This window comes from Chaetura pelagica, unplaced genomic scaffold (genome assembly GCF_000747805.2).
Source record: "Chaetura pelagica isolate M959 unplaced genomic scaffold, ChaPel_1.0 scaffold128, whole genome shotgun sequence".
Classification (NCBI taxonomy): Eukaryota; Metazoa; Chordata; class Aves; order Apodiformes; family Apodidae; genus Chaetura; species Chaetura pelagica.
Window position 1 is genome coordinate 630,878 of NW_009954302.1, and position 26,664 is coordinate 657,541.

At 43.8% G+C, this 26,664-nt stretch overlaps 2 protein-coding genes across 2 annotated transcripts in view; one reads left to right on the forward strand and one right to left on the reverse strand.

Moving 5' to 3' along the window:
• The window catches only part of RTN4IP1 (reticulon 4 interacting protein 1), a 24,634-nt gene extending 20,281 nt beyond the window's left edge, over positions 1-4,353 (forward strand). Inside the window, exon 9 of the mRNA XM_010003854.1 lies at positions 4,237-4,353. Coding sequence (XP_010002156.1) covers positions 4,237-4,353 — 117 coding nt within the window. The remainder of the gene's footprint in view (positions 1-4,236) is intronic.
• A 3,915-nt stretch (positions 4,354-8,268) lies between these two features.
• AIM1 (absent in melanoma 1) overlaps positions 8,269-26,664 on the reverse strand; it is a 45,660-nt gene continuing 27,264 nt past the window's right edge. Inside the window, exons 13-21 of the mRNA XM_010003855.1 lie at positions 25,969-26,095; positions 25,745-25,777; positions 23,913-24,022; positions 23,575-23,704; positions 19,324-19,463; positions 17,036-17,159; positions 15,352-15,510; positions 12,364-12,526; positions 8,269-8,357 (exon numbers count right to left, since the gene is read on the reverse strand). Coding sequence (XP_010002157.1) covers positions 8,269-8,357; positions 12,364-12,526; positions 15,352-15,510; positions 17,036-17,159; positions 19,324-19,463; positions 23,575-23,704; positions 23,913-24,022; positions 25,745-25,777; positions 25,969-26,095 — 1,075 coding nt within the window. The remainder of the gene's footprint in view (positions 8,358-12,363; positions 12,527-15,351; positions 15,511-17,035; positions 17,160-19,323; positions 19,464-23,574; positions 23,705-23,912; positions 24,023-25,744; positions 25,778-25,968; positions 26,096-26,664) is intronic.

Here is a 26,664-nt window from a genome sequence, read left to right on the forward strand (position 1 = left end):
TGCTGCTGACCAGTCAACCTCAGTTGCCTGTTCACTGCTGTGGTCAGAGCTGGGCTGGCTGGGCTGGCACCTCTCTGCTCTGTGTAGGGCAGCCTCCAGCAGCATCAGCAGTAATTGCCCTTGTGATTTTTCCGAACACATGAGTTCATTTCAAGAGACCTGAGATTGGTTTCTATAGCATGTCCTGCATGGGAGAGAATGAAGAGGAAGAAAATACCTTTCAGGCCCAATCTGTTTTCAGATAAACATTTCAATGCGGGCGTGTGTAATCCTTTCTCTCCCAGACTTTAGTTTAATCCCTTTTCCCTGAACAAATAGGTGTCCTCTGGCAAGGAACTGAGATGTGGCTGTAAATAGGCAGTGTTTTTATGATCCAGTTAATCTCCATTTTTTATCACACATTCAACAAACAGCCGACGCTCCCCTGCTTGTTTGTCTGTTCAACAGGAAGAAATTTTATCTTAGTCAGTGGATTATGGTAAAGGCTGAGTGAATCACTGTGCTGCAACACGGTCAGCCCTTTCAGGGTTAGTCAAACAATGGGACTGACCAGCCAGACAGATAAAATGTTTAATGCTCTAGATTGTCAGGGTCATCAATTCAGTATTCAGGGCTCCCTGTGGCGCTGCCTGCAGCCTTTAAATGGGGCTGGAGCGATGCAGCAGGGGGGCTGTGAGGAGGAGCTGGCTGCAAGTGCACATGGTGTTTGCAGCTGGGAGGCTGCGTTCGGGCTTCCTCTGGTTCTGTGTCACCACTTTTCACAGGTGATGCTGTCACCTTTCACTCAGGGGCTGAGGACTTAACGTCCCTCCTCCCGTGGGTGTTCAGGCAGCAGGACCCTGAAGTGTCTTGCTCATTTTCTCTCGGTTGCTGCACGTGTCAGAAACTTAACTCCTCTTGCCTTTCCCTGGAAACCCTTGTGCTTCACATCCCTGGTGCTGCTGCTCCGTTTTCTCCCCCAAACACCTTCCTCCTCTTCCCACCCTCCTGCCCTCCCCTGTGCCCACCCTCCAGCAGGCTGACTTGCTGCATTCTTTATTTTTTTGTTAACTGCAGCACAGCTTTGTGTGTAACTGCCATTAACAGTAAGTACTTGTTACAAGTGCTGCACTTGTTCTTGGCCCAACAAGGTTACTGCATTGTTTTTTTCCCCCCAAGCTTCTGCTATGAAAACAAGGGTTGGTCTTCCTCAAAACAGCCAGTGCTGCTCAGCAGCACGTTCCTCCTGCTGGTGGTCACAGCAGCTGCTGTTTGCTGGGACGCTCAGTTTACCCGAAGCCATTGTCTTTCTCTGTCTCCCAGTGTTTTTGCTGCCCTTGGTCTATGTCCTGACTTTGCTGATGCCCGAGATGGCATTTCCATGCCCTGCTGGCTGCTGACCAAACATGATTTTGTCTTGATGATTCATACCCCTTATTTTGTCCCCAGTTGAGCAGAAGGTATCTTTGTGGCTCCTCTGCTGAGTGTTACTGAGCTCCTTGCTAGAGGTTTGTCTAGAGATTGTCCTGGCAGAACAAGGGGTTGAAATTACCCAGCCTTGTACTCTGCATCATGGCAAGTCTGAGGCACTTAGTGGATTTATTTATTTGCACAGTCACTCTCATTGTGATTTGGTTGCTAATTCTGCCTTGTTCCTTGGAGGGGGTTCACTTATTCCTACTGTTCTGCCACATAAAATTTCACACTGCTGTTAAGTTTGCCTTCAGAAAATAGAAAGTAAACTCCAGTGCCAGGATGAGGAGATACTACAGTGTAAGTTAGATTATTGTTGTCTTGGGTTACTGTTATCATAGAAGAAAACCCAGCAGTTATTTTAGTGCAATGACTGGGCTTCAAGATAAGGCACAGTGTATGAATAAAGAGAAAACAGAGTTAAGAAAAGGACCTACAGGAGCATGGACAACTAATAGATTGCATTTGTTGTACTTTTGGCGAGTGTGCTGGGTGGTCAGGGTGCACATGAAAACCTTTCTGTGGTAGTGCTGCACCCTCAGCTGCCAAGCAGCATGTCTGAATACAGCCCCCTTGCCTCTGGGAAACATAAGCAAGCCTTCTGAGACACAGCACTGCTCTGATGCTGGGTAATTGTTGGTGTCCTTGCTGCTGTGTCTGCCTTTTCTGTTCAGGGAGGTGCATGTCCTGCCAGGAGAGGGCAGGGACTCGATCCAGAGCTGGTCTGCCTGCCAGTGACTGTGAGGGAAAAGCCTGAAGAGGTGGTGGTTTGTTGTTTTTTTTTACTGACACAAGTAACAGGGATCTTTTTCTAGCAGAGTAAATAGGGTGTTTGGATCTTTGTGCCTTCAGATCTTCTTCACTGCAAGAGTTGGCTGCAGACCCATCTACTGCTGGTGTTCTCCTATGATATGGGGATTAGAATCAGTTCACACAATCACAGAGTGGTGGGTTTGGAAGGGACCTCTGGAGATCACCCAGTCCAACCCCTGCCAGAGCAGGATCCCCTAGAGCAGATCCCACAGGAACACATCCAGGTGGGGTTGGAATGTCTGCAGGGATGGAGATTCCACAACCTCTCTGGGCAGCCTGTCCCAGGGCTCTGGGAGTCAAGAGTCAAAAACTATTTTCTCATATTCAGGTCAAACCTCCTGGGCTCCAGTTTGTGCCCATTGCCCCTTGTCCTGTCCCTGGACACCCCTGAGCAGAGTCTGGCCCATCCTCCTGACACCCCCTGCAGATATTGATCAGCACTGAGCAGATCCCCCCTTAGCCTCCTTTTCTCCAGCTGAACAGCCCCAGCTCTCCCAGCCTTTCCTCACAGGCAGATGCTCCAGCCCCTGCAGCATCTCAGTGGCCTGTTCTGTGCAGGAACACACATCAGGCTGGTGTTAGGGGATCCAGGGTAAGAGGCAAGTGGGGAGGTACTTTTGTACACAGCTCTTATTTTGGCCTTTGGAAGGTCAACTCAGACCTTGGTGACAGGAAAAAAAGTCTCTTCCCTTGGACCAGCAGTGACAAGTATTTTTCAGAAGCAGCTGGGATTTCTTCTGCCTCTGTCAACCCACTGTCACAGCTAAAGAAAATGCTTGTAGGGTTTTCTGGCTCCTTAGTTAATAATGGGGGCAGTGACTAGGGCAGCGTCACCTTCATTATTAGACATGAGCCTGAAACAATCCAGAGGGCTACTCTACAAAATTAATGCCAGCATAGCAGTGGATGGAAGCTTAATGATGTGTGCCTGCTGGAACACAGGGGGCTGAGGTTTCAAGTGGATCTAAATGATTCAGCAACAAATGTGGACTTTTTTTTCTTGTGTACTTCATTTGTGGCCAAGTCTCCAAAAGGGCACTGAGGCATGTCCTGCTGCACAGAGGTTATCTTGAAAACATCTGACTTTTTGGAAATTCTTAACAAGAAAAACAGCAGAGAAATGGAAGGGAGTTGGGGGGGGGGGAATTTCTTCCTTTTCCTCAGTGTATTGATGTGGACAACAAACAGTTGAACCACAGTGCCAGATTCTAAACGGACTTTATTAAGAGTCCCAGGTAAGGGCTCTGAACTGAGCTAGAAGAGATGTTTCCAAAGTCAGGCAAAAAAATCAGCAGCTCGTGACTGCATCATGGAATATTGTGTCCAGTTCTGGAATATTATGTCCAGTTCTGGGCCCCTCAGTTCCAGAAGGACAGGGAACTGCTTGAGAGAGCCCAGGGCAGAGCCGCAGAGATGCTGGAGGGAGGGGAACATCTCCCTGCTGAGGAAAGGCTGAGGGAACTGGGTCTGTTGGGCTTGGAGAAGAGGAGAGACTGAGGGGCCACCTCATCCATGGGCACAAATCTGTTCAGGGCAGTGTCAGGAGGACAGAGCCAGGCTTTGTGCAGTGATGTCCAGTGATAGGAGAAGGGGCACTGGGTGCAAACTGGAACACAGGAGGTTCCACATAAACATCAGAAAAACCTTCTCTCCTGTGAGGGTGACAGAGCCCTGGGCCAGGCTGCCCAGAGAGGCTGTGGAGTCTCCTTCTCTGGAGACATTCCAACCCCCCTGGACACGTTCCTGTGTGATGTGCTCTGGGTGACCCTGCTCTGGCAGGGGGGTTGGACTGGGTGGTCTTTCCAGGTCCCTTCCAACCCCTGGGATTCTGTAATTTGGTAACTTCTGCCCTAAACACAATACAGAAACTTCTCCTCCCACCCCGCCCTGCCCCTTTCTTCATGCAGTTTGGAAGTGTGAATGCAACATGCTATTTTAGTCCTAATATGGTGACACTTCTTCATTCTGCAGATCCAACCAGTTATTGATGAAATCTTCTCTTTTTCTGAAGTTCCAAAGGCCTTTCTGAAACTGGAAGGAGGACATGCACGTGGAAAAACAGTGATCAATGTAATTAGTAAAAAATAAAGTATTTCTAATCATTATTCTGCCTGCAGTCGGTCCTTTCCTGGTAACCTGCACTTGAACATGAATGGGTAGGTAGCAGTTGTTTCTTCTTCAAAAGCTCACATGGGAGACATTTTTTTAAAAGTCCTTTTGTGTTTTAGAAAAACCTCTGATTTCTCTCTGCTCTGCCTGTTGATAACTTTTAATAGACAAGAAATACTAAATGTCCCTTGGCTATTCTACCAGAAAGGAGAATGTAGCTGTGACTCTGGCAGAACACCCCAGTCCCCTGGATAAAAGGAACAGGCAGCAGCATTTGCAGTTTAAAAATTTTTGAAGTTTTCTTTTCCAGATGTTTTAGCTGGGTGCTGACATGGTGTGGCACACTTTTATCCAATTGTCCATATGAAATTCACACTGTTCCTTTTTTTCCTTGGCCTTTTCTAGTTCTGTTCACCTTTAATAGATATTATTACTCAATCTAGTTCATTCTCAGAACCTGTAAACTTTTCCTGTATTAAATGGTCACGTTGCTGTCTCTAGACTGGTGCTTTAATCTTGACAAGGCAAATCTCTCATGGTATAACTAATTTGAGCAGAAGGATGGAACAAAATCAATTTCTAATGGATGATTCCTCTAACTGCCCAACTCCTGGCACAGATTCAGCTGATGACAGTGCTTATGCAGGTAGGCTGGACATGATTTTGTAAGTAACCAGGAGACCCTGTCCCTGCCCTGCCTCCTGGCCCTGATGGGGGTGAACTGGAGGGGGTGTCTGTTGGTCTAGTTTTAAACTTACCATCTGGCCAGAACTGGGCCATGGAGAGACTTCCCTTACACAGGCAGATGGGAGGAAAGTGGTAACCTCTGAACTGAGAGCTGCACGTTGACCTTGGTGCAGCAACAGTGATGGAAAAACTGTATCATGCAGCATTTCCACAGGGGGAGAGAAGCAGCAACCACCTCAACTGTGGCCTCACCTACAAATGCACGGAATAGGTGCTTGTGTAGGAAAAGCATCACAGGTTGCCCAGAGAGGTGGCAGAAGCCCCATCCTTGGAGACATTCCAGGCTTGAGGAGGCTCTGAGCAACCTGATCTAGTTCAAAAGGTCCCTGTGCACTGCAGGGGGGCTGGACTAGATAAGTTTTAAATGTCCCTTCCAACCTCACACATTCTATGAGTCTATGATTCCTTGGAGTCTGGAGCTGCCCCACACCCTATATGCACTCATTAGCTGCTGCAGGAATGATGGACAGAGAAGGGCACAAGACAGAAGCAAAACTAACTGTAAAATGTCACCCTTCTGCTTTAAAAATCATTTAAATTAGAAGTTATCTAAGTTAAATTTATTTGTAAAATGCTATATTATGTATATAGCAAGAGCACATCAATATGACAAAGTACCACTGTTTGGAACCAGTAACAACACTTTTTCTAGGAAGAACTGAAAGTAGCACATTTCAGAGCAATGAAACTTCAAGTGTGTCTGTACAAAAGGAGGAGAATCAGGAAGGCACTTCCTCTAGTTTGGTAACACAAGCACCAGTATCCTTTGAGGCAGCAAAATATAGTCATGAAAATGTTAATTTTAAACAGACTTACTATGCAAGACAAAGGCCTGGATGCTCCTAAGAGCAGCTTGAAGTAACACTGGTCTAAGCCAGAACAAAACACAGCAGCATAGTACAAGATTTTGTTTGTATTTTACCTTTTTGCCAACGTTATTAAGGAAAACATGACCAGGTGATGAGCAGGGCAACAGGAGAACCTCCTGCAGTCACTCCTGTGTCTTACTTGTCACAACCTCCTTACTAAACCAGCAGGGTTTCCTTTGAACAGCCCTGGCTCTGCCCCTGACACTTTTGCCCACCACAGCCCTTGCTCTCCAACAGCACCAGAAATACTTGGGATTCTGGCATTTTCCACAGCAAACCCAACAGGCAGTGGCTGGGAAGCTTCATAACCACAGTGCTGGGGTGGTGCTGCAGTCACCTCTAGTGATATTTTTCCGTAAGAATGACTGTTCTCTATATGATTTGGGGGTTCAGGAAGACTACTTGCTGGAACTGTTTTAAAAGGTAAAAAAATCCTTGGAGACATTCCAGGCTTGAGGAGGCTCTGAGCAACCTGATCTAGTTCAAAAGGTCCCTGTGCACTGCAGGGGGGCTGGACTAGATAAGTTTTAAATGTCCCTTCCAACCTCACACATTCTATGAGTCTATGATTCCTTGGAGTCTGGAGCTGCCCCACACCCTATATGCACTCATTAGCTGCTGCAGGAATGATGGACAGAGAAGGGCACAAGACAGAAGCAAAACTAACTGTAAAATGTCACCCTTCTGCTTTAAAAATCATTTAAATTAGAAGTTATCTAAGTTAAATTTATTTGTAAAATGCTATATTATGTATATAGCAAGAGCACATCAATATGACAAAGTACCACTGTTTGGAACCAGTAACAACACTTTTTCTAGGAAGAACTGAAAGTAGCACATTTCAGAGCAATGAAACTTCAAGTGTGTCTGTACAAAAGGAGGAGAATCAGGAAGGCACTTCCTCTAGTTTGGTAACACAAGCACCAGTATCCTTTGAGGCAGCAAAATATAGTCATGAAAATGTTAATTTTAAACAGACTTACTATGCAAGACAAAGGCCTGGATGCTCCTAAGAGCAGCTTGAAGTAACACTGGTCTAAGCCAGAACAAAACACAGCAGCATAGTACAAGATTTTGTTTGTATTTTACCTTTTTGCCAACGTTATTAAGGAAAACATGACCAGGTGATGAGCAGGGCAACAGGAGAACCTCCTGCAGTCACTCCTGTGTCTTACTTGTCACAACCTCCTTACTAAACCAGCAGGGTTTCCTTTGAACAGCCCTGGCTCTGCCCCTGACACTTTTGCCCACCACAGCCCTTGCTCTCCAACAGCACCAGAAATACTTGGGATTCTGGCATTTTCCACAGCAAACCCAACAGGCAGTGGCTGGGAAGCTTCATAACCACAGTGCTGGGGTGGTGCTGCAGTCACCTCTAGTGATATTTTTCCGTAAGAATGACTGTTCTCTATATGATTTGGGGGTTCAGGAAGACTACTTGCTGGAACTGTTTTAAAAGGTAAAAAAAATTGACTTAGCAAAGAAGTAAAATACCCATCACTCAAAAAGTTAGGCAGCCTAGAAGATGGGCAAGTTCTTCACATTCCAAGACATCCTTTTGCCAGCCCTCTTTTCCCTAACCCATCTACTGATGTACATCATCTCTACATGAGAAAAATCTAGATTTTTTTTCCCTTAATTTGGGATTTACTATATCAGCATGCTAACTATATTTGAAGCCACGTTAAAAATACTTTGGCTGTGCTGTGCTGACAGTCTTACCCTGTCAGCAAACTTAACTTTCTTCCAGTGAAACAAATATATTAATTTCTGGGAGTGAATATTTCTCTATACTACAGCCCACAGGTCCAAGCTGCTGTTCTCACATACACACTGCACTCCTGTCCTTGATAAAGTGAGTTTTAATGATTATTTTTTTTAGCTCTTCTCTCATTTAAAGAAAAAAAAACCAAAACAACAGACTTCTATAATAATTTAAAATTGTGCTTATTGACTATTCTGGATTAACTACTCACTGACACACTCCATGGGGTCTCTCCCACCTTTAGTTCTTCCACTCTAGCCCAAGGCACACTACCATTCTATCTCCCATTGAGTTGTGATTAATTAAAAAATGGAAAGGATGAGAGATACTCAAGCTTGTATAGGAATAATCATCTTAGGAGAGCTGAAATAATTCTGTTGCTTGTTCTTTTTAAAATGGCGAAGACCAGACCAAACTCTGGTCGTCAATCCAGTATCCCTCAGAGGTGGCAGTGCCAATCCTGGTGTCTGGAATTGTGGCTCATTCAGATGTCATCCTTGCTTGTTTTTGAGTTTATACCACCAGTGGTTCCCAGCACTGTGTCAGCCTCTCTTCGTTAACCGTGTTGACGACGACGTGGTCGCGATCGTACTGGGCACCTCCTGTCAAGACACAGTGCAAAGAGTGTGGATTATCCCTGAAATATCAGACATGTAAGTCCAGGTTTCAGGAATTGCTGCTGTAGGTGGTTTCTCTCCAAAGCACTGAAAAGACAAACTCATTTTCATCACTGCCTGCTTTTGGAATGGACTTTGAAACCAGGGGGCCTGCCTGCTCCTCCCCAGCCCTTCAGTAATTCCGCACCTTGGCTTTTTCAGCCTGGATGGGAAAGGAAGGACACAGCAACACAACCAGCTGTGGCTCCTTTGAGACTTGTCACTTCCCAAAAGGCAAACCTGGCTGCTCAGTGTCCCCTCAACAGCTGTCACTTTGCTCTCCAGAGGAAGGTCTGCTGCTACCAGACAATGCACTGTGACCACAGCAGGGACAAGGCCTGGTGCTCATTTACTCTTTGCCATTATAATCCTGTACTTTGACCAGCTGCACCACAAGTTGCCACACAGAGAGCATCACCCAAAGCCCAGCTGCTTCCACTGGCAGCAGAACATCTCTGAATGCAAAATATGACCCTTAATTTAGTCACTTGATGCAATGCCAAACATGTTCCCACCAAAGAGCACCAGTAACATTCTGACTTAAGAAACCTGGGAGCAAAGAAACATTCAACCAGAGCTGGAAGTCAGGCTGATATTCTGCTTCTCAGCTCAGACCTCATGTGGTACAACACACCTGCCACAGTAAGCAGTATTCCCACTGGAAGCCACCTGAGCCAACCATTTGCACAGAGCAGCAGGACACTCCTATGGACACTGTCTTTCCCCCTGCACCCTTACAGCCTCACCCTCCCAGCACGAGCAGAAGACAAGCCTAGCAGCTGGAAAGGTATGAGTGGAACAAACATGGATTCTAGCAGATCTCAGAAAGAAATATGCTGGGCAACTGGAGTCATAGAATGGCAGAATGTCTGGGGTTGGAAGGGACCATTAAAGCTGATCTAGTCCAGTCCCCTGCAGTGCACAGGGACCTTTTTAACTAGATCAGGTTGCTAAGAGCCTCCTAAAACCTGACCTTGAATGTCTCCAGGGATGGGACTTCTACCACGTCTCTGGGCAACCTGTTCCAGTGCTTCACCACCCTCAGTGTAAAGAACTTCTTCCTCATGTCTCACCTCAATCTCCCCTCCTCCAGTGTTAATCCATCCCCCCCTTGTCCTCTCCCTCCCTGCCCTTGTCCCAAGCCCCTCCCCAGCTTTCCTGGAGCCCCTTCAGGCCCTGGAAGGTGCTCTAAGGTCTCCCTGGAGCCTTCTCTTCTCCAGGCTGAACAATCCCAGCCTGGAGTCCTGCATGAAAAGCACATTTAAGAGCTGCTCTCTGTACCAGGGAAATGCCATCTCAAGCACCAGAGCTGTTCTCCTCTTCTGAGACTCAGGGGAAGTTTTCTGGTGCCCCTGTCCCAAATCAGAAAGCTCTCTGAGAAGGTTAACACCAAGGTGAGTTCTCTTCTTGCCATCATCAGGCAATTACTAAAATTCAGCAGAGATACCCTCCAGAAATATTTGCAAAAGAAGTATTTGCTTCAGAAAGGAGAGGAAAAAGAAGGGAACAGATACTCCCACAGGAAGGAAAGCCCCAGCTCAGCAGCAGCTCCCCAACATGACACCAGCTGCACAGCTCAGTTATCACTGCAAGGACAAAGCCTGTCTTGTAAGTGGTGTCTGACAGAACATCAACGTGTTATGGTGGGAAAAGATGGGTTGTTTTATTTCCCAGTGGCCCAAGAAACGATTTGCTGTGCCAGAGCGGTGCTCTGGGCTGAGCTCTGCCCTGGGGATCCACAAGGTGGCAGCGGTGACTGCGCAGCTGAACCTCGACGGGCAGCAGCTGAGGAATCTTTTTCGTGCTCATTTGTGGTCACGAAGGCATCAAAGCAACGGGCAGGAACAGGTCATGCTTCAAACAGAATCTAAATGTACCTCCCCTTCTTATTTAACTTACAGATTTACTGGTTTTTAAAATTAAAAGCACATCTATGCCTGTGTCACCAGCCCTGTGCCTTGTGAAGTTCTGCAGCTCCAGATGCACAACGTGGAACTGCTTTGCACAGGATTAGCTGCAGACAAGGCAGCGTGACAGTGTTTCTGCTTGTTTGGTGCAACTCTGAACTGACTCTGGAAAAAGCTATGTTGAGTCACTGTGACTGCTGCCCCCTCAGCTGGGGTCTGAGAAATTTATAAGGCTGCGAGAGCTGGGGTGTTCAGCCTGGAGAAGAGAAGGCTCCAGGGAGACCTTACAGCACCTTCCAGTGCCTGAAGGGGCTCCAGGAAAGCTGGGGAGGGGCTTGGGACAAGGGCAGGGAGGGAGAGGACAAGGGGGATGGATGAAAAGTGGAGGAGGGGAGATTGAGGTGAGACATGAGGAGGGAATTGTGGAGTGTGAGGGTGGTGAGAGCCTGACCCAGGTTGCCCAGGGAAGCTGTGGCTGCCCCATCCCTGGCAGTGTTGAAGGGCAGGTTGGATGGGGCTTGGAGCAACCTGGGCTGGTGGGAGGTGTCCCTGCCCATGCAGGGGGTTGGGATGGTCTTTGAGGTCCCTTCCAACCCAAACCAGTCTGTGATTCTGTGGTAAGTAATCATCACGAGCTGCTTTCTGCAGTAAAGAGAATGTGACTATTTGTGCCACTGTTGTATTATGGTCAGACATCAGAAAACCATTTTCTCACAGTTCTCATAGTTCTGTCCTTTTGCGTTCTGAAGTTTTGGCTGCTGACTCTGGTTTTCTGTTGGTTTTGGTTTTGCAATTGCTGTAATTCATGCCACAGCATCAACGTGACATTCATTTTACAGCAGGTAACACTATTAACAGCTATAGAAAATCATTACTCCCCCCACCCAAAAACATAGAGCTCTGTAAGAACATCTGATCATGCTCATTCGGCTGATCATTCCACTTGTTGCTTTTCCAGACTTCCCATGAAACTATTAAAACCAAGTTCAGAAACAGAGTCTACATGAACCAAACTGCTGTGACAACAGGGACTGTAAAACGCACCAAGAGCACACAGCTCTGAGGCTGTTGTGGCAGGATCTCATGTTGGCAATCAAGGTACAGCCATTAATCAACAAATGAAAAGACTTTTTGCATCTAATCACAGCAGTGTTCAAGCCTGTCTCTGCTCTCCTAATATCCTTTGGCTATTGCATCTACAACTACTATGTAAGAAAATTTGCTCTATACAAATGAAAGGTAATGAGAAGCTGGGGTTTTCTTGCCTCAGCATTTTAAAGACATTCTATTAACATCACCCAGTGCCACATAAAATTAACTGAGGGTATCTGCAGTGAGTGGACACTGGGAATACAAGATAAGCTAGTACTGTGAGTTACTAAGCTCTGTGCAGGGAAAATGAAATAAGGTCTCAGGGCTTGTATAATTCAGGAGGTCAGACTAGCTCATCGGGTCCTTTTTGAGCCCTGATTAAATTAACTATAACACCATCCCTTAATTTATAGGCACGTTTAGTGCCTACCCCACTGCAAATACCATGTATTTAAGACACAACGTAATGAGATAACACATTTGCTTACCTTTGATATCTAAAACCAGCTTGGGTTTCATCTTGCTATAAATCCTGCCATCGGGACTAATGTGCCAATATTGTTTGTCTTCATTCCTCTCAAATGACAGACCAAGTTTAGAGCCAGGAGTTATAAGATTTCCAACAATTGTCAAGCAGCAATCCTCTGCCATCTGCAGCATCAGAGAGGCAACACCAATTATTCAAAACTGCCTTAATTTCTGGTAATCCACTGTTTTTCACTCAGATAGGAAAGATGTCAGCAGGTGAGAAGAGAATCTAGGAAGAACTTTCCCTAAAGGAATGGATCTTTGCCCCAAATTCAAGATGGCTTATTTTTCTTTTCTACCTGTTCCTGCTCCTGATTAAATTAACTATAACACCATCCCTTAATTTATAGGCACGTTTAGTGCCTACCCCACTGCAAATACCATGTATTTAAGACACAACGTAATGAGATAACACATTTGCTTACCTTTGATATCTAAAACCAGCTTGGGTTTCATCTTGCTATAAATCCTGCCATCGGGACTAATGTGCCAATATTGTTTGTCTTCATTCCTCTCAAATGACAGACCAAGTTTAGAGCCAGGAGTTATAAGATTTCCAACAATTGTCAAGCAGCAATCCTCTGCCATCTGCAGCATCAGAGAGGCAACACCAATTATTCAAAACTGCCTTAATTTCTGGTAATCCACTGTTTTTCACTCAGATAGGAAAGATGTCAGCAGGTGAGAAGAGAATCTAGGAAGAACTTTCCCTAAAGGAATGGATCTTTGCCCCAAATTCAAGATGGCTTATTTTTCTTTCCTACCTGTCCCTGCTGACACTCTCCACTACGTAAGAACGTTAAAACAATCATGGTCTATCAGATCAGAAGGTACAATTAGCACCTTGCCTCTAGAGGTGGCCAACAACAGGTGCCAGGGAAGACTGCACTCACTCTGCTCTTCTCTTCTCTGCAGCATGTTCCTGGGAATGTCCCCCACTCTATAACAACTTCCAGCCCAGAGCCTGCAGAGCTGGTACCTTTAATTCTCAAGATGGTTTCTGTCCTGTTTGTAAATTTGTTAATCACTACCCACTGAGCTCAGCAGAATCCTTTGAAATTAACACCCTTCAGTACCACAACCCTTCTGTGGCAAGCAGTTCCAAAGCTTAACTACTGCTTTAAAAATACATATTTGATAGGCAACTACTAGATCCATTTTAATGCTCTCCTCACTCCCCTTCCCCTCCCTTATTTAAAGGGATCTTTCATCTGTGCTGTTTGCAGAGACTTCAATCATATCATCCCTCCAACTGCCCCCTTTGCAGGCTAAAAGCTCCCAGCTATTTCACCTCTTCCTTGCACAGAAGCCTTCCATCTCCTCCACACATCATTTTTTTAATTCTTTAATTGTTTCTAGTTCTGCAATAACCTTTTGAGATAACAGACACAACTGCACAGCACCAAGTGTGTGAATTCCAAGGTGTATCACAATAATAATTCCTTCTTTGTGCTATGTTCTTTTCCTATTCATTTGTATTACTTGGTTTCAAAACTCTGCATGTGTCTTTATGGTTAAAAAAACAACTGGCAACAATCAAACTTATTTCAAAAGAATATTAAGGCTGTATTAGTAGTACATTACAGTTTATTCCAGCTGATCACCATAAGCCACCTTGTGGCTTCTAAATGGACTTCATTGGCAGATTAAACAAATATATGGCCTTAAATTACTAAAACTACAGTTTTGAAAAAGCAGCAGTTTCCACTAGTTCATAACCTAGAATTGAAGTAAGTCGATTTAGTTCTACAGTTCTGAAATCCTCATCTGTACCTAAAAATGTTCCTAGTGGCACTTTGAAGGCTCAGAGCTTACACATTAGTTCCACTAGGCCACTACTTCATCACCTCCAAGAAACTCATGAAGAGTGAAGAGACCTGAATTCCTACCTGCTGTTCCTCTCTGTTTCTGACTATATAAGCAGAATGACTTTTATATCCTGCCTGCTGGTTATCCCACCTCCCTAAAACACAGCCCCTCCTTGGAAACCTCAGGCAGGCCTCCAGGTTCTGTGACTCAAGCCAGTGACATGACCTGAGCTTAGAGAAGAAAGGCACAAGTTCTTCCACTGACCCATCTCTGCCTATGTGCACACACCTACCCACCCACAAGCTTTATTTTCCTTTTTAAAATGTGGTGAAAACCACATTTTTTTTGTGTGCAAAGTACATGCACTGCCATGCAAGAGAAAGATGGCAGAGCTCTGGAAGGGTTCAGGCATGTAAGAGCAACGTTGCCACCTTCCACTCTGCACTGAGCTACTGGATTGCCACACAGCATGAGCTGGGTGCTTTCTGTGCACAGAGAAACTGCTTCCTGAGACACAGAGATGGGGACAAAGCCCAGAAGCATTTTTCCAAAGCCATATGATACCACTCTGTCTTGATAGGAATGCTTTCCGTGCAGTGTCTGAGGCCCTGTCAAGAGAGAAGTCTTTTGTGTAAAATATTAAAGCTTTTAGCTTACTTTGCATCATTTTGCTGTCTACACAAATCCCTTTTTACTACTGGATGTGTCCTGCAAACATGTCCAAACAATGCCTTAGCTTATTAACAGCAAGATTCTTCCCTCCAGCACAGATGACATAGTTATAAATGGCTCCTTTGAAGTTATACAATCCTATAGAAAAAGTTCACATGATTCTTTGCAGTCAAGCTGTTTAACAGTATTAAAGTAACTTAATTTTCTTTGCCTGGCATCCCTACCTGAGACTGTTCATGCTTGAATGTTATGAACTGTGCATACCTCTCCTCACCTCAATGACAATTCACACATGATGAGCTTTGTGGACTGTGAGAAAAGTAGAAGTTCATTTGGAAACATGTACAGAGGAACAGAAAAGGGATTAATTCAACAAATACAGACATAACCAGAAAAAAATCCACAAAAAACCAACAAGCCAACCTCCAAAACCAGAGCAGGATTTTACCATTAATCTTGCCTGAGTGCAGAAGAGGATACGTCTCACATTGATTGAACTAGGATGCAGAGTTCAAAGCATTATCAGGAAGGTTCTGCATTTTAAAAGGTCTCTTTTGCTGGGATTTTCATTGTGGAGAAAGAGGGCATGAAAGTGGAAGGAGCTCATGAAGAGCAAGACAATCTTCTGGCATTGATTGTACTTATGAAACTATTATTATTTAGAGGAAAAGTAAATGACAACCAAAATCTATCAAAAATTTCAATGACATCAAAAAAGGTATCACACAACTAATTTACATCACCTAAAAAGCCAGAGCTCAGTTAAAAAAAGAACAACCCTGGAACAAAACAACTCCCTACAAAAAGCTTGTACTGCAGCTGAAATAGAGTCAGTCTATAAAATAAATGAAGATGATACAGGAGGCAGTGAGTTCAGAAAGCCCAGCTCCTGGAGGGGAAATGAGAAAACTGACATTGAAATTGAACCTCACCCGGCACTTTATGAATCCATCCTGGTAAAGCCAAATTTGATCATCTGAGTTTGTATCTTCTGCAACCTGTATTCTAAGAAGATTCAGGTTGTCTAAGTTTCCATCAGCTGACACGAACTTTCCTGTCTCCTTGTTTCGCAGCCTGAAGTACACACGTTTCTGCAGGAAACACCAGAAATCTTTAACCACAGTCTGAGCACAGAACACACCCCTGCTTAACTTCAGAGCAATCCCTGCTCAGGAACTGCTGGAGAGAGTCCAGGGAAGGTGACAAAGATGACTGGGGAACTGGAGCATCTCCCTGATGAGGAAAGGCTGAGGGAGCTGGGGCTGCTCAGCCTGGAGAAGAGAAGGCTGAGGGGAGACCTGATCACTGCCTACACGTGTCTGAGGGTGGGTGCAGGAGGATGGAGCCAGACTCTGCTCAGCAGTGCCCAGGGACAGGACGAGGGGCAACGGGCACCAGCTGGAACATGGGAAGTGCCCCTGAAAGGTGGAGAGAAACTTCTTGGCTGTGAGGGTGACAGAGCCCTGGGACAGGCTGCCCAGGGGGCTGTGGAGTCCCCTTCTCTGGAGAGATTCACCCCTGGATGCAGCCCTGTGGGATGTGCTCCAGGGGGTCCTGCTGGAGTAGGGGTTGGAGTAGATGATCTCTAGAGGTCCCTGACAACTCTGCTGACTTCTATAGGTGCTCTTGGCTTTCATACATGTGCAGTGCTGCTTATCTCACTGGCAGCAAGCATGACACTGCACACCCATGCTAAGCTTGTTACACATTAATGGTTCTGTTTGGATAAGCTCCCAGCTAGGGCAGTCAACATGCATAATTCCTAACTCTGCTTGAGGACAGACCAAGACAGCACCACAACAGTTAGGAAATACATTTGGTTACAGATACAAGTCATCTGTGCTTTATAAAAAGTTGTTTCCTCAATAAAATGTGTTTCAGTAAGAACTTCAAATGTTAAAGCTCCTAGAATTGTGGCAGCACTGGACCAAATGGACCTTATACTGTGTCCTTGTACTGTGTCCAATTCTGGAAGCCCCAACGTAAGAAGGACATGGAGCTGTTGTTGCCCATGCAGGGGGTTGGAACTGGATGATCTTGAAGGTCCCTTCCAACCCAAACCATTCTGTGATTATTTATAGAACAAGACAAAAAAAGATACCACGAGAGTAAGTTCTGCATTAGATGTGCAAATTATTCTACCAAATAATATACAGGGAAGGACTTTCCCCCCTAAAATAAAAAAAAATCACTACTAATTGAAATATCCCATTTTGTTGAGCAGTTTTCTTCTTGTTCCAAAAAGAATGCAGATAGTACACACAGTGTGCTAGTAACCAGTTTATGTGCTAATTATAAAACAACATGAAGTTATTTAGATACGGTAGCTTTAGCCATTGCTTGTTAAAACAATTCAGCCAATCCTTACATGCTATGCTTTGGTTTAAAGACTGCTTAATGAACAGTTGGAGCAGTACAACTGCAAAGCCATGTAGCATAATCAAATAGCTTTAATTACAAGCAAAACTGTAGAGCTATTTCTTCTCACAACTCCCATTGCTGAGGCTTGTGATATGCATCCAGAATGTACCACTGCTTTCAACTCTGTAATATTCCCCCAACCCCGTGACAAAATACAAATTAGTCCTTGAACATCTCATGTCAGAGCCTACTCACCTGCAGTAAAGGTCTCAGGGAACCTATCTGACAACAGCCACTCACTTTATACCAGTCTGGTATTTCATTGGGTGACAACACCATCTGACGTCCCCTGTAATTACTGTGCTCATAAATTATCCATCTGTGAGGGGGAAAAAAGAAAAAGACAGAATGCTTTTACTGCTTTGGAATCAACAAGTGGGTTTAATAAAAATCTGCCCTACAAAGTAGTAACATTTAGCTCTGGAAAGCCAATGCCCTTCTTTTTATCAAGACTTCAACTATAATAAAATCTGATTCAGATAATCTGCATGAAGGTGAGTAGGCTGGAGTTCACATTTTAAAATCCTGTTACTTGAAAATTACATGCTCAATGAAACAAAGCATTTTCTTGCCTTAAAGGGAGAACCCAATTTTTAGACACCATCTATTCTCCAGAGGTACTGTGATTCTCTGTATGTGGCAGCTACAGCTGCTGCACATGCTGGATTGCTGTAGGTGCAGAGCCAGTAGATTTTTGTGTCTCCATTTGGATGGGCCTGAATCACATGGGAAAGAACTCTTAGGGATGCAGATTGCAACCAGCAAACACTGAACCACAGTAGGGTGAAGTTCTCTAAGGTATTTTGATAGAGGTTTTATGTCAGGGCACCTTTCTTCTTTCCTGTTTCTTTCCTTCCTCTGACTGATGGGTCAGCAGATGGCTGGATCCAGAAGCAGCACACTCACCTTTGGGTGCTTTTTTCACAGCCTAATGAACATCTATCCCCAGGTACAGAATTAAAAGAATCATAAACAGATGCCTCTTAGCAAAGGAAGAGAAGAAAACCCCTCCAATAAGCAAGGCAGTAGGGACAAGGACACTCTCAAACCTGTACTTTGACACATTTCAGCAGCTGACACTTCTATAATTGAATCAGAATTTTCATATCATAATCTATACAATTCTAGTGATCAACCAGATAAAACATATCTATTCATCAGACAGGAAGCATGCACAATTCCTTGCCCCAATACCTGGAATCATGGTGACCACGTTATTGGCAAAGTAACTTGATGTTTGACTTCATGTTTTGGAAAGTGAGAAGTAACAATATTGTGGTTATGGCCAAGGACACCGAAATCTCAGGAGACTTAAGAATATGGATCATGTGCCATTTCTTAAGGCCTTTATGTTTCAAACTTCAGCTCAGTGTGCTAAGAAAACCCTCTGACCAGTCTACCCAGATGGGGAAAATGGTTAGCTCTACACATCTGGTATTAGCTACCCACTTGAGGACACCCTTAGGTTGTCCAACAGCATCTCTGTAGCACACACACCTTGGGAATTTACCTCTTCAAAATGACCCATTTGAATGCAAAGCAACAGTTCAGATGGATCTATCAGTAAAAAATAACTCATGTTCTTCAAGTTAGAAAAAACCTGGACATAACTTGGGGCAAGGATCTTGGAGGTAAAGATCAACAGGAAAAAAAAAAACAAACACAAAAAAGGAAATTTTAACAGATCTGCTAGAACACTGAAGGTAGTAACAGTGGTTTCCAAAATGCTTCCAGACAGTTTTGAAACTTCATCACAGATTAGTTTTTACGTGAACTTCAAAAGTAAATGTAGAGAACACAACTGCTTAAAAATAGCCAACAATTTTAACTGCTATATTCACAAGAGTCTGACCCATTTCCTGAAGCAAAAGGGATCATTACATGATCAGGCTCAGGCTTGATGGGACTATAAGCAATCTGGTCTAGCTGGATATGTCCCTGATTACTGTGAGGGGGTAGGACCAGGTGACTTCTATAGGTCCCTTCCAACCCAAGACATTCTACAATTCTGTGATCCTAAGACCATTACTAAATGTCAAAAGGGCATCAATGATTTGGTTGTACAACTGTGCCCTTAACATCTGGGTAAAAGGATGAACATGAAGACTTATTAAAACATTTTGAACTTAGAACACATGACACATCACAGGCTGAAGGATTTTTTTTGATTGAGACCTAAACCAGGAGCACAGAAATTTGCTTTAAGAATGCTATGCAAGCTGGCTTTCTAAGATGGCATGAGAGAAGACACCAGTTTACCTGTGAGCTTTATACAAACTAATTCCAACTTCTAGCACAGGGGACCAGTCAGTGAAAACATGTTCAAACAGGACATGAAAAGGTTCCATAAGAAAAAAAACTGCAGAAATGCACTGCACGGGTTATGATGCTCTACTTTCATACCCCTCAGTTTCTAAAACCTGTAGTTTTTCTGTTGGGTAAGTGTATCACCCCAAAGAATCAAAAAGTAATTTCAAACTTACACGCCACCAAGGACTTGAACTGAAGCTATTTGTGGATTGTATCCCAGGAACTGGAGATTTAAGACTTCTGTACTGAATTCCATTTTCTTCCCTTGGAAACCCATCTTTTCAAAAAGGGCTATACATGGTTCTGAGAGCTCCTGCAAAAGGAAGATGAGCACTTAACACAGGATGTCAGAACTACAGATGGTGACTGTGAACATCTTTACTCCCCACAGCCCATTTATTTCAGAGGTTTCCTCTTGGTTGTTTAAGATCCAAGACCTCAGATAATGTTCTTTGCTCTGCAATGGGTTACTTAAAAAAAGTAATAAAAAGCACTAGTACAAAACACACAAGGGATTTTACTGCATGGAACATGAAATTTCCTTCTCTTAAGGCACATACAAATGTCTCTGTGGTTGAGTCTTGCATAATATCTTAACTACGTTTTAAAATACATTTTAATTTAAGCCATATCCCTCTTCCATTGCACTCCACTCCACTCCCTGAGGGAATTTTCATCTTCTGACCTGAAGATGCAGTAAAATAATATTGATTTCTACAGCTTCAGGTGGAAACAGCCTTGTCAGCACTGCTTATCACTTACTGCTCTTGTTTGTAACTTTTATGGTAGGTTACAGCAGCATCAATCTCTGACTAGACAAAACCTTCAGCATTCATACTTTGGAAGTGAAATCCACGACTCAGGCAAAAACTGCAACATCTGGAATGCTCCAGACAGCCGTGGGAAGATGATTATTCTCCCTCTCTGTCAAAATGCTTCTGGAGTCAAAGGGATTCTGTCCACACGAAGTTCCCTGCATCACTGAATCCACTTCAAGTGTCTTCTGGGTAACAAATGTTGGACTCTCCCCTATGTGGCAAAGCATTTGATATGGACTGGAAATAACCTCTTACAACTAAGGCCTTCCCCTGGAAGGCAAGAGTTTGAAACCCCTCAAGGTAAATCAATTAAAGCCCAAGCGTCCCGGTGTTACAGCTGATGCGCACAGGTAGAAATGACCCTGCCCCTCCCTTCCTTGGAATTCTTCCAGCAACAACTGCATAAAACCAAGGCCACGGAGGGAAGGGCTCCTTCCTGCTGGCAGGTGCTCAGCTTGCTGGAAACACAGCACCTGGATTGGAAACGCCCGACATGACGTCAAGTCTCGACAGGCTCCCGCCAGGCCCCCGGCGTGGAAACAGGCCCTCCCAGGCAGAGCTGGCTCCCTGCATGCACAGCAGCCAGATCCCATGCTTCCCTCTGGCTTTGTTCTTTAGGCAAGACCTCACATCTACTGATTTCTAGACAGCACTTGAAGCCCTCTTTAATCTTCCCGGAGATGTTTTCGGGCCCGGGTGACAGCGCCGCACGAGCGTCACCATCACCTCCCCAGCGTTCCGGGCTGTCCCACGGCAGCCGAGCTGTGCTTCCTCACCCCTCACACACTGTGGTGCTGCAGGAAACACCAGGAGAGGCCTTCCAGCTTGCTCCCAAAATCAGAGCATCCTCATCTCCACCATGACAGGTTAACACCAGTTAGACTGTCCTGTGTCACCACAGGTAGGCTGGAGCAGCTCTGCTCTGGAGACAGGCTGAGAGAGTTGGGGTGTTCAGCCTGGAGAAGAGAAGGCTCCAGGGAGACCTTAGAGCACCTTCCAGGGCCTGAAGGGGCTCCAGGAAAGCTGGGGAGGGGCTTGGGACAAGGGCAGGGAGGGAGAGGACAAGGGGGAATGGATGAAAACTGGAGGAGGGGAGATTGAGGTGAGACATGAGGAGGGAATTGTGGAGTGTGAGGGTGGTGAGAGCCTGGCCCAGGTTGCCCAGGGAAGCTGTGGCTGCCCCATCCCTGGCAGTGTTGAAGGGCAGGTTGGATGGGGCTTGGAGCAACCTGGGCTGGTGGGAGGTGTCCCTGCTTATGCAGGGAGTTGGAACTGGATGGTCTTTGAGGTCCCTTCCAACCCAAACCATTCTGTGATTCTAGGTCAAGAGTGCAACAGGAACAGCCACATTGTGATGATGTCCCAGTGTCCCTCAGCCCTCAGGTTGCAGACCTGCACTCCACGACACACAACTGGTCAGGCAGCAGCCCTTGAGCCACATGCAGAGCTTCAGAAATAACCTACTTGCAAAGAAAACACACAGACAGAAAAGGAAATCCTCTAATTTTCTGCCACACCTTCCACTCTGGGCATGTTTAGATTCAGGAGCAACACTGTTATATAAAACATTCCCCATGGAAGTGCCAGGTCAGCTCACCAGGTTTTTTTCAGGACTTCCCATGTACTGCACTGTACAAAGCTGGTGCTCCTGTGTGTCTACATTGAGTTATTTCACAGAATTGCTCATTAAAAATAAGTATTTTCTGCATGACTGTTTAAGCACAAGCCACATTCACAGTTGTTTTTATACTCTGTTCAGGAAAAAGAACATGAAGCAAATACAAGAAGGAAAAATGCTGTTTTCTACCTGCAGCACAACCATGTGGAGCATGCAAAGCAAGCACAAGCAAAGATATTTTCTTATAAAAAACCAAACCCCTTGAACTTATGAACAAAAGCCCTTTTAACTTTCACTTCCAAGCTTATAAAATATCCTTTTCATTTCCTTTTCTTATTATCCATTAGGAATTGATCCGTGAAACCAGAGTTAAACTAGGTAAGTATAGTAATGTCACATGTTAAAATAGTAAAGGTGCTTCTTGTATAGAAATGTCAGAGAAAATCAGGAGGAAAGTTCTGGGAGAGGCAGGTGATGAGGAGGAATTAAGATTGGCACTGCCAAAAAAAACAATCCCAAAATAAATCTGACAGGTGAAACCAGTATCCAGAACAATAAAGTTCAAGCTTTCGTAAAATTATGAAAATGAACAGTATAATAAGATCATTTCCACCTAACTTCTTATTCTCTGTATCCTGGTTTGCTAATACACTACCCATTTTTCTGGTCTTCAGAGACCTGAAGCCTCTGAAGAAGGAAGCAGCAGCATGGGACGTGCAGACAGATGCAGCTCCATGCTATTGTCTGAAGTGTCAGAAACTGCAGGGGTAGGACAAGTTTCAGGAGTTGTAAGAACACAGAGGCACAAAACTGGAATTTGGCTGTTTTAACACAAGTGTGTATCACAAATCATCAAACTTGCCAAAGTAAGCCAATCCTTCCAGCTTGAAACAAGCATTTCAAACCCAAGAACTCGATACTGACATACAAAAGAGCCTATTTTAATTCATGGTGATCACCCACTAAGCTTGGCTGGAAACACTTCTATTACTTTTAATATGATCTGTCTACTGGACAGCCAAAGAGTTCCTCAGGCAGACAGACTTGCTGCACATATTTGTTTACACTTTACATCACAATGCTCCCAAGACATGAAAGGGGATGACACATTTCAGCTCTCCTTCCGCAGCTGCTGCCTCCCTGACAAGTTACCAAAACTACACTGGAGTGCAATAAAGTGTCCCAATTCCAAGAAGGGAGCCAAAATGTGCTCCTCTTTTTTAAAAAAAAAATGAGTACCAACTCCTCACACTGCTGCAAGTTCCTGGATTCTTGACCACATTTTGCTAGTAATTACTTTGATCTTAAAAAGATACTTGCAAATTCCATAAGTGATCCATTATAGTGATTAGTTATAGGCCTGAGCAAACTTGTTCCTTGCCACTGGTGAGTTACAAAATACATAAATGTTGTTTTGTTTGTATCCACCACACATAACAACCGTGATTTTGCCAAATGGCATTGGGTGTTGCTGCACTTTACCCAGAAGGCTGCATTATTTACTGATTAACTCCAACTGCATTTCCCTGATGATAACAACAGTGTTTTATAATTACATGTATTTCATGCAAAGTTGCTTAGTTAAGTCTGCTTTTTACATATGCATAAAAACCAAGGTCTGCAGTTCAGGTATTTCTTCACGCTCTCCTGTTGACATTTCTCAACCCACTCTAAGTGGTCTCTCCTACTGGGAAATAGAGAGTCCATCTGACACATCCTTGACTCTTTTTACAGAAGCCCTTTTATAAGCTGTTATTAAGAAGAGTGAGCCCAGGCTTCAGTGATGGCCTCTCCATTGCAAAACCAGCACAGAGGTCAAAATACCTGACTGCAGCTAGGATATTTAACTGGTAATGCAGAGGGAAAAAAACCTAAAAACACTCCTCTGTTTTCTGTGAGTCCTGAGCATTTTCACTGTCACCAAAAAATGGGGAGGGCAGAGTCCTCAGTGTACTTATCTTTACAGCATTTCTCATGGCTTTACTTACAATATTTATAATCCGTAAAGACTTCAGAACGGCCTGGGGGGAACAACCCATGGCTGTCAGATCAGGATAGATTCCTTCTTCTAACACATACTGGTTACCAGAGAATTCTTCCTGGTCATACACTATGCAGCTGCAGGAGAAAGAAGAAATTGCCTCTTAGGAATTCTGTGCTGGTGGTTTTCAGTCTTTAGCAAGACCTACTAAGAGAAACATTATTTACATTGTTTTCCCCGACAAGCTAAAGATGGGTGTGTAAACTTCAGGTGTTAGAAAGCTGGTTGCTTTTAAAAAACTTTTACATTTTAGTGATTTTGCAATATTCATTCAATCCAACTTACCTGCCATCTAAAACTTTTGAAGACTTCACAGCAAATGAATCAATACATCTTATGTTTTTTTCAATTATTTGGCAGATACCCTTGAATTCAGGCTCTGAAAATAACTGGACCTTTTAAAAATAATAAACATATGTAAAAACAATTAATTCTTCAGCCTTCTGTAATGTGTCTCTAACTTTACTCCTATAACTAGATTAAAATATAACACCCAGACTTCCTCAGTTAGATATACTTTTTGTTACCTCTCCAGTGTTGCAATCCTTGTTGAAGACAGCAAGGTAACACTACTAAAAATTACTTCTGGCTGCAAATAACTCCAGTAACATACAAAATAATTAAAACCACACTAACAAAGATAGGTCCTTGGACTATCTGCTGGAGAAGATTTTTAATTCCCACAAACTGGCCAGAATAGGCACACCTTTAGTAAAGGGCCATAAGTGGTTTTGATTATTAATCTGTTTAATCTCCAAAATACATACTCTTCCCACTAAGTAAAAACTGTCTCTCAGAAGAGAAATGGATGATAATCTTGGCAGGGTGTTCAGAAAACATGCCTACAGACATGGTATGTCCTCCCAGGGTAGATGGGCTTTATATGCCTGTAACAGCTACAGTCACAGTCACACCAGTTCTTTCTCTGCTCAGAGGACAAGAGAGGAGACGTCACCCACAGACTTTTGTTCTTGTTAGACAGAAAAAAAAAATATCTAGCCAGCAAACCTGTTAATTTGGTTAGAGGATAATTAACCCTGATCCCACAAAAGTCATTCACATTATCACATGCCTACCAGCCTTATTAACTCTTGACAGAGATACAAGTGTGGGCATGTACAGCGTTCTCCGAAGAGGAACATGCTGACAAGGGATGCAGCCTGTTGACTACAAGCCATGACTTCTTTCTTTCCTTAGGATAAGGTCTTAACAGGCACATAATCTAGAGATGCCAAGTATTTTTTCATGCACACAGATGAAAATAAGCAGCCTTGAGATTTTTATTCCCCATGGTTTATACATTATCCCTAAGCAGGAGATTCCAGAGAGGTGTGCTACTACATAATAATGCAAAATGAGACAGCTAAGACTTTCCTCCCTAGATTGTAGTTCCACGACACACTCACCATTTTGACTGAAATTAAAATTAAAAGTTACTTTTTAGAGAGACAAACAAAAAGGTTCAGAATTATGAAAGGATGAGAAAAGCCACCCATTAACCTCACTGCTGAAACTCCATATGAGTACCTGCACACAGGAGACAATCTAACATAAAAATATATGAACTTCCTGAACAGACAAGTTCTCCCTGACATTCCCTTTTCTGAGTTACTGACAAAGATGGCATTAACTTTTAAGCACAATTCAGCAATATTTGTGACTGAACGAGATTCCCCAAGTTCAATCACCATGAGCAGAACTGTTAAGCAAAGGTTCAAAAGGAACAAAGTCACAACAGTACCACAAACAACAGCATCAAACGTGTACAGACCTCAACAACAGAATCCAGGTACCTGCACCTCTGCACAGGGGGTTGCAGGCTCCAGCTCCTCAGAACAGTCACTGATACCCCAAAACAGCTCACTTCCTGATTCAAAGCATTGCCTGTGCCCTAAGAAAGTTCTGATGGCAGCTGTGTCTTAAATCCCACCTTCCTTTGGCCTTAAATTCTGGAAAGCAATCTTCCTTCACCTGCAGTTCTTCACCTCAAACTTTGTCTGACTTAGTCAACCATCTCTGCAAATACTTGGGAGCTACAGTAGACAAAAAGCCATTTCTTTATTTATACATAACAGACACTACAAAGTATGTCCCCTGCAGTTAGAGAATTATCTTACCTTGACTTCACCCCTTTCTCTTCCAACAATATCCTGCAAAAGTTTGGAGGAGAGAAAAAAAAAGGAAAAAAAATATATCTTAAACAGTGATAAAATAACAAATATACTAAAGTTTATTACTACTTATTATTTAAAGAATGTAAATAAACTGCATTTGATAGGAAAAGGTTAGCTTCAAATACTTCAGAGAAACTTGCAATACAAGTGTAAAATGAAGTCCTTACCATAATGATGGGCTGAACTGAAGATATTTTGCAGTTCTTTCCCCCCCATGCCTCAATGCTGGGGTACAGCCCTTTAGCCAGCACATACTGCTCCCCTGTAAATTCAGGATTCTCATAAGCCACCCACCTAAGAGACACAGAAGAAGAGGGTGATGGCTGAAAGTCACACTACTTTTCCAAAATACCTATGATTTCATTACTGTTTTAATGTAAGAACTGAAAGTTTCTCCTCTCAAGTGCCAGTCTGTGATGCTATTAAAATCCTGAACAAACCCATGTATCTGATACTCCAAAACCCATACAAATTTCACTTCCATTCACCCTAGTATGTTGCTATCAATCAGCTAAAGCAGACCACAAGTTTAAATAACTCATCTGCTAGATATCCTAAAAGCTGTCTCCAGTAAGAATATTTTGAGGTGTTTCACAATTCTAATATTTTATCTAGAACAAAACAGATCTTTTACCTAGATCTCTAGAAAAACAGACAGAATACATTTTTTTTTGTTTATAAAACTAACTTTCAGAGTTATCTGGGCAGTGAAGATAGGAATACTGATTTTAAACATTGCCTGTACCAACAGTTCAGTTGTGTTGAAGCAAACACACACCCCAACAGTAAGTTAGCTACAGCAACAGACACTTATGCTAATGAGAGCAGGCTGTTCCCTGCCAGAAACCACAGACATCAGCAGG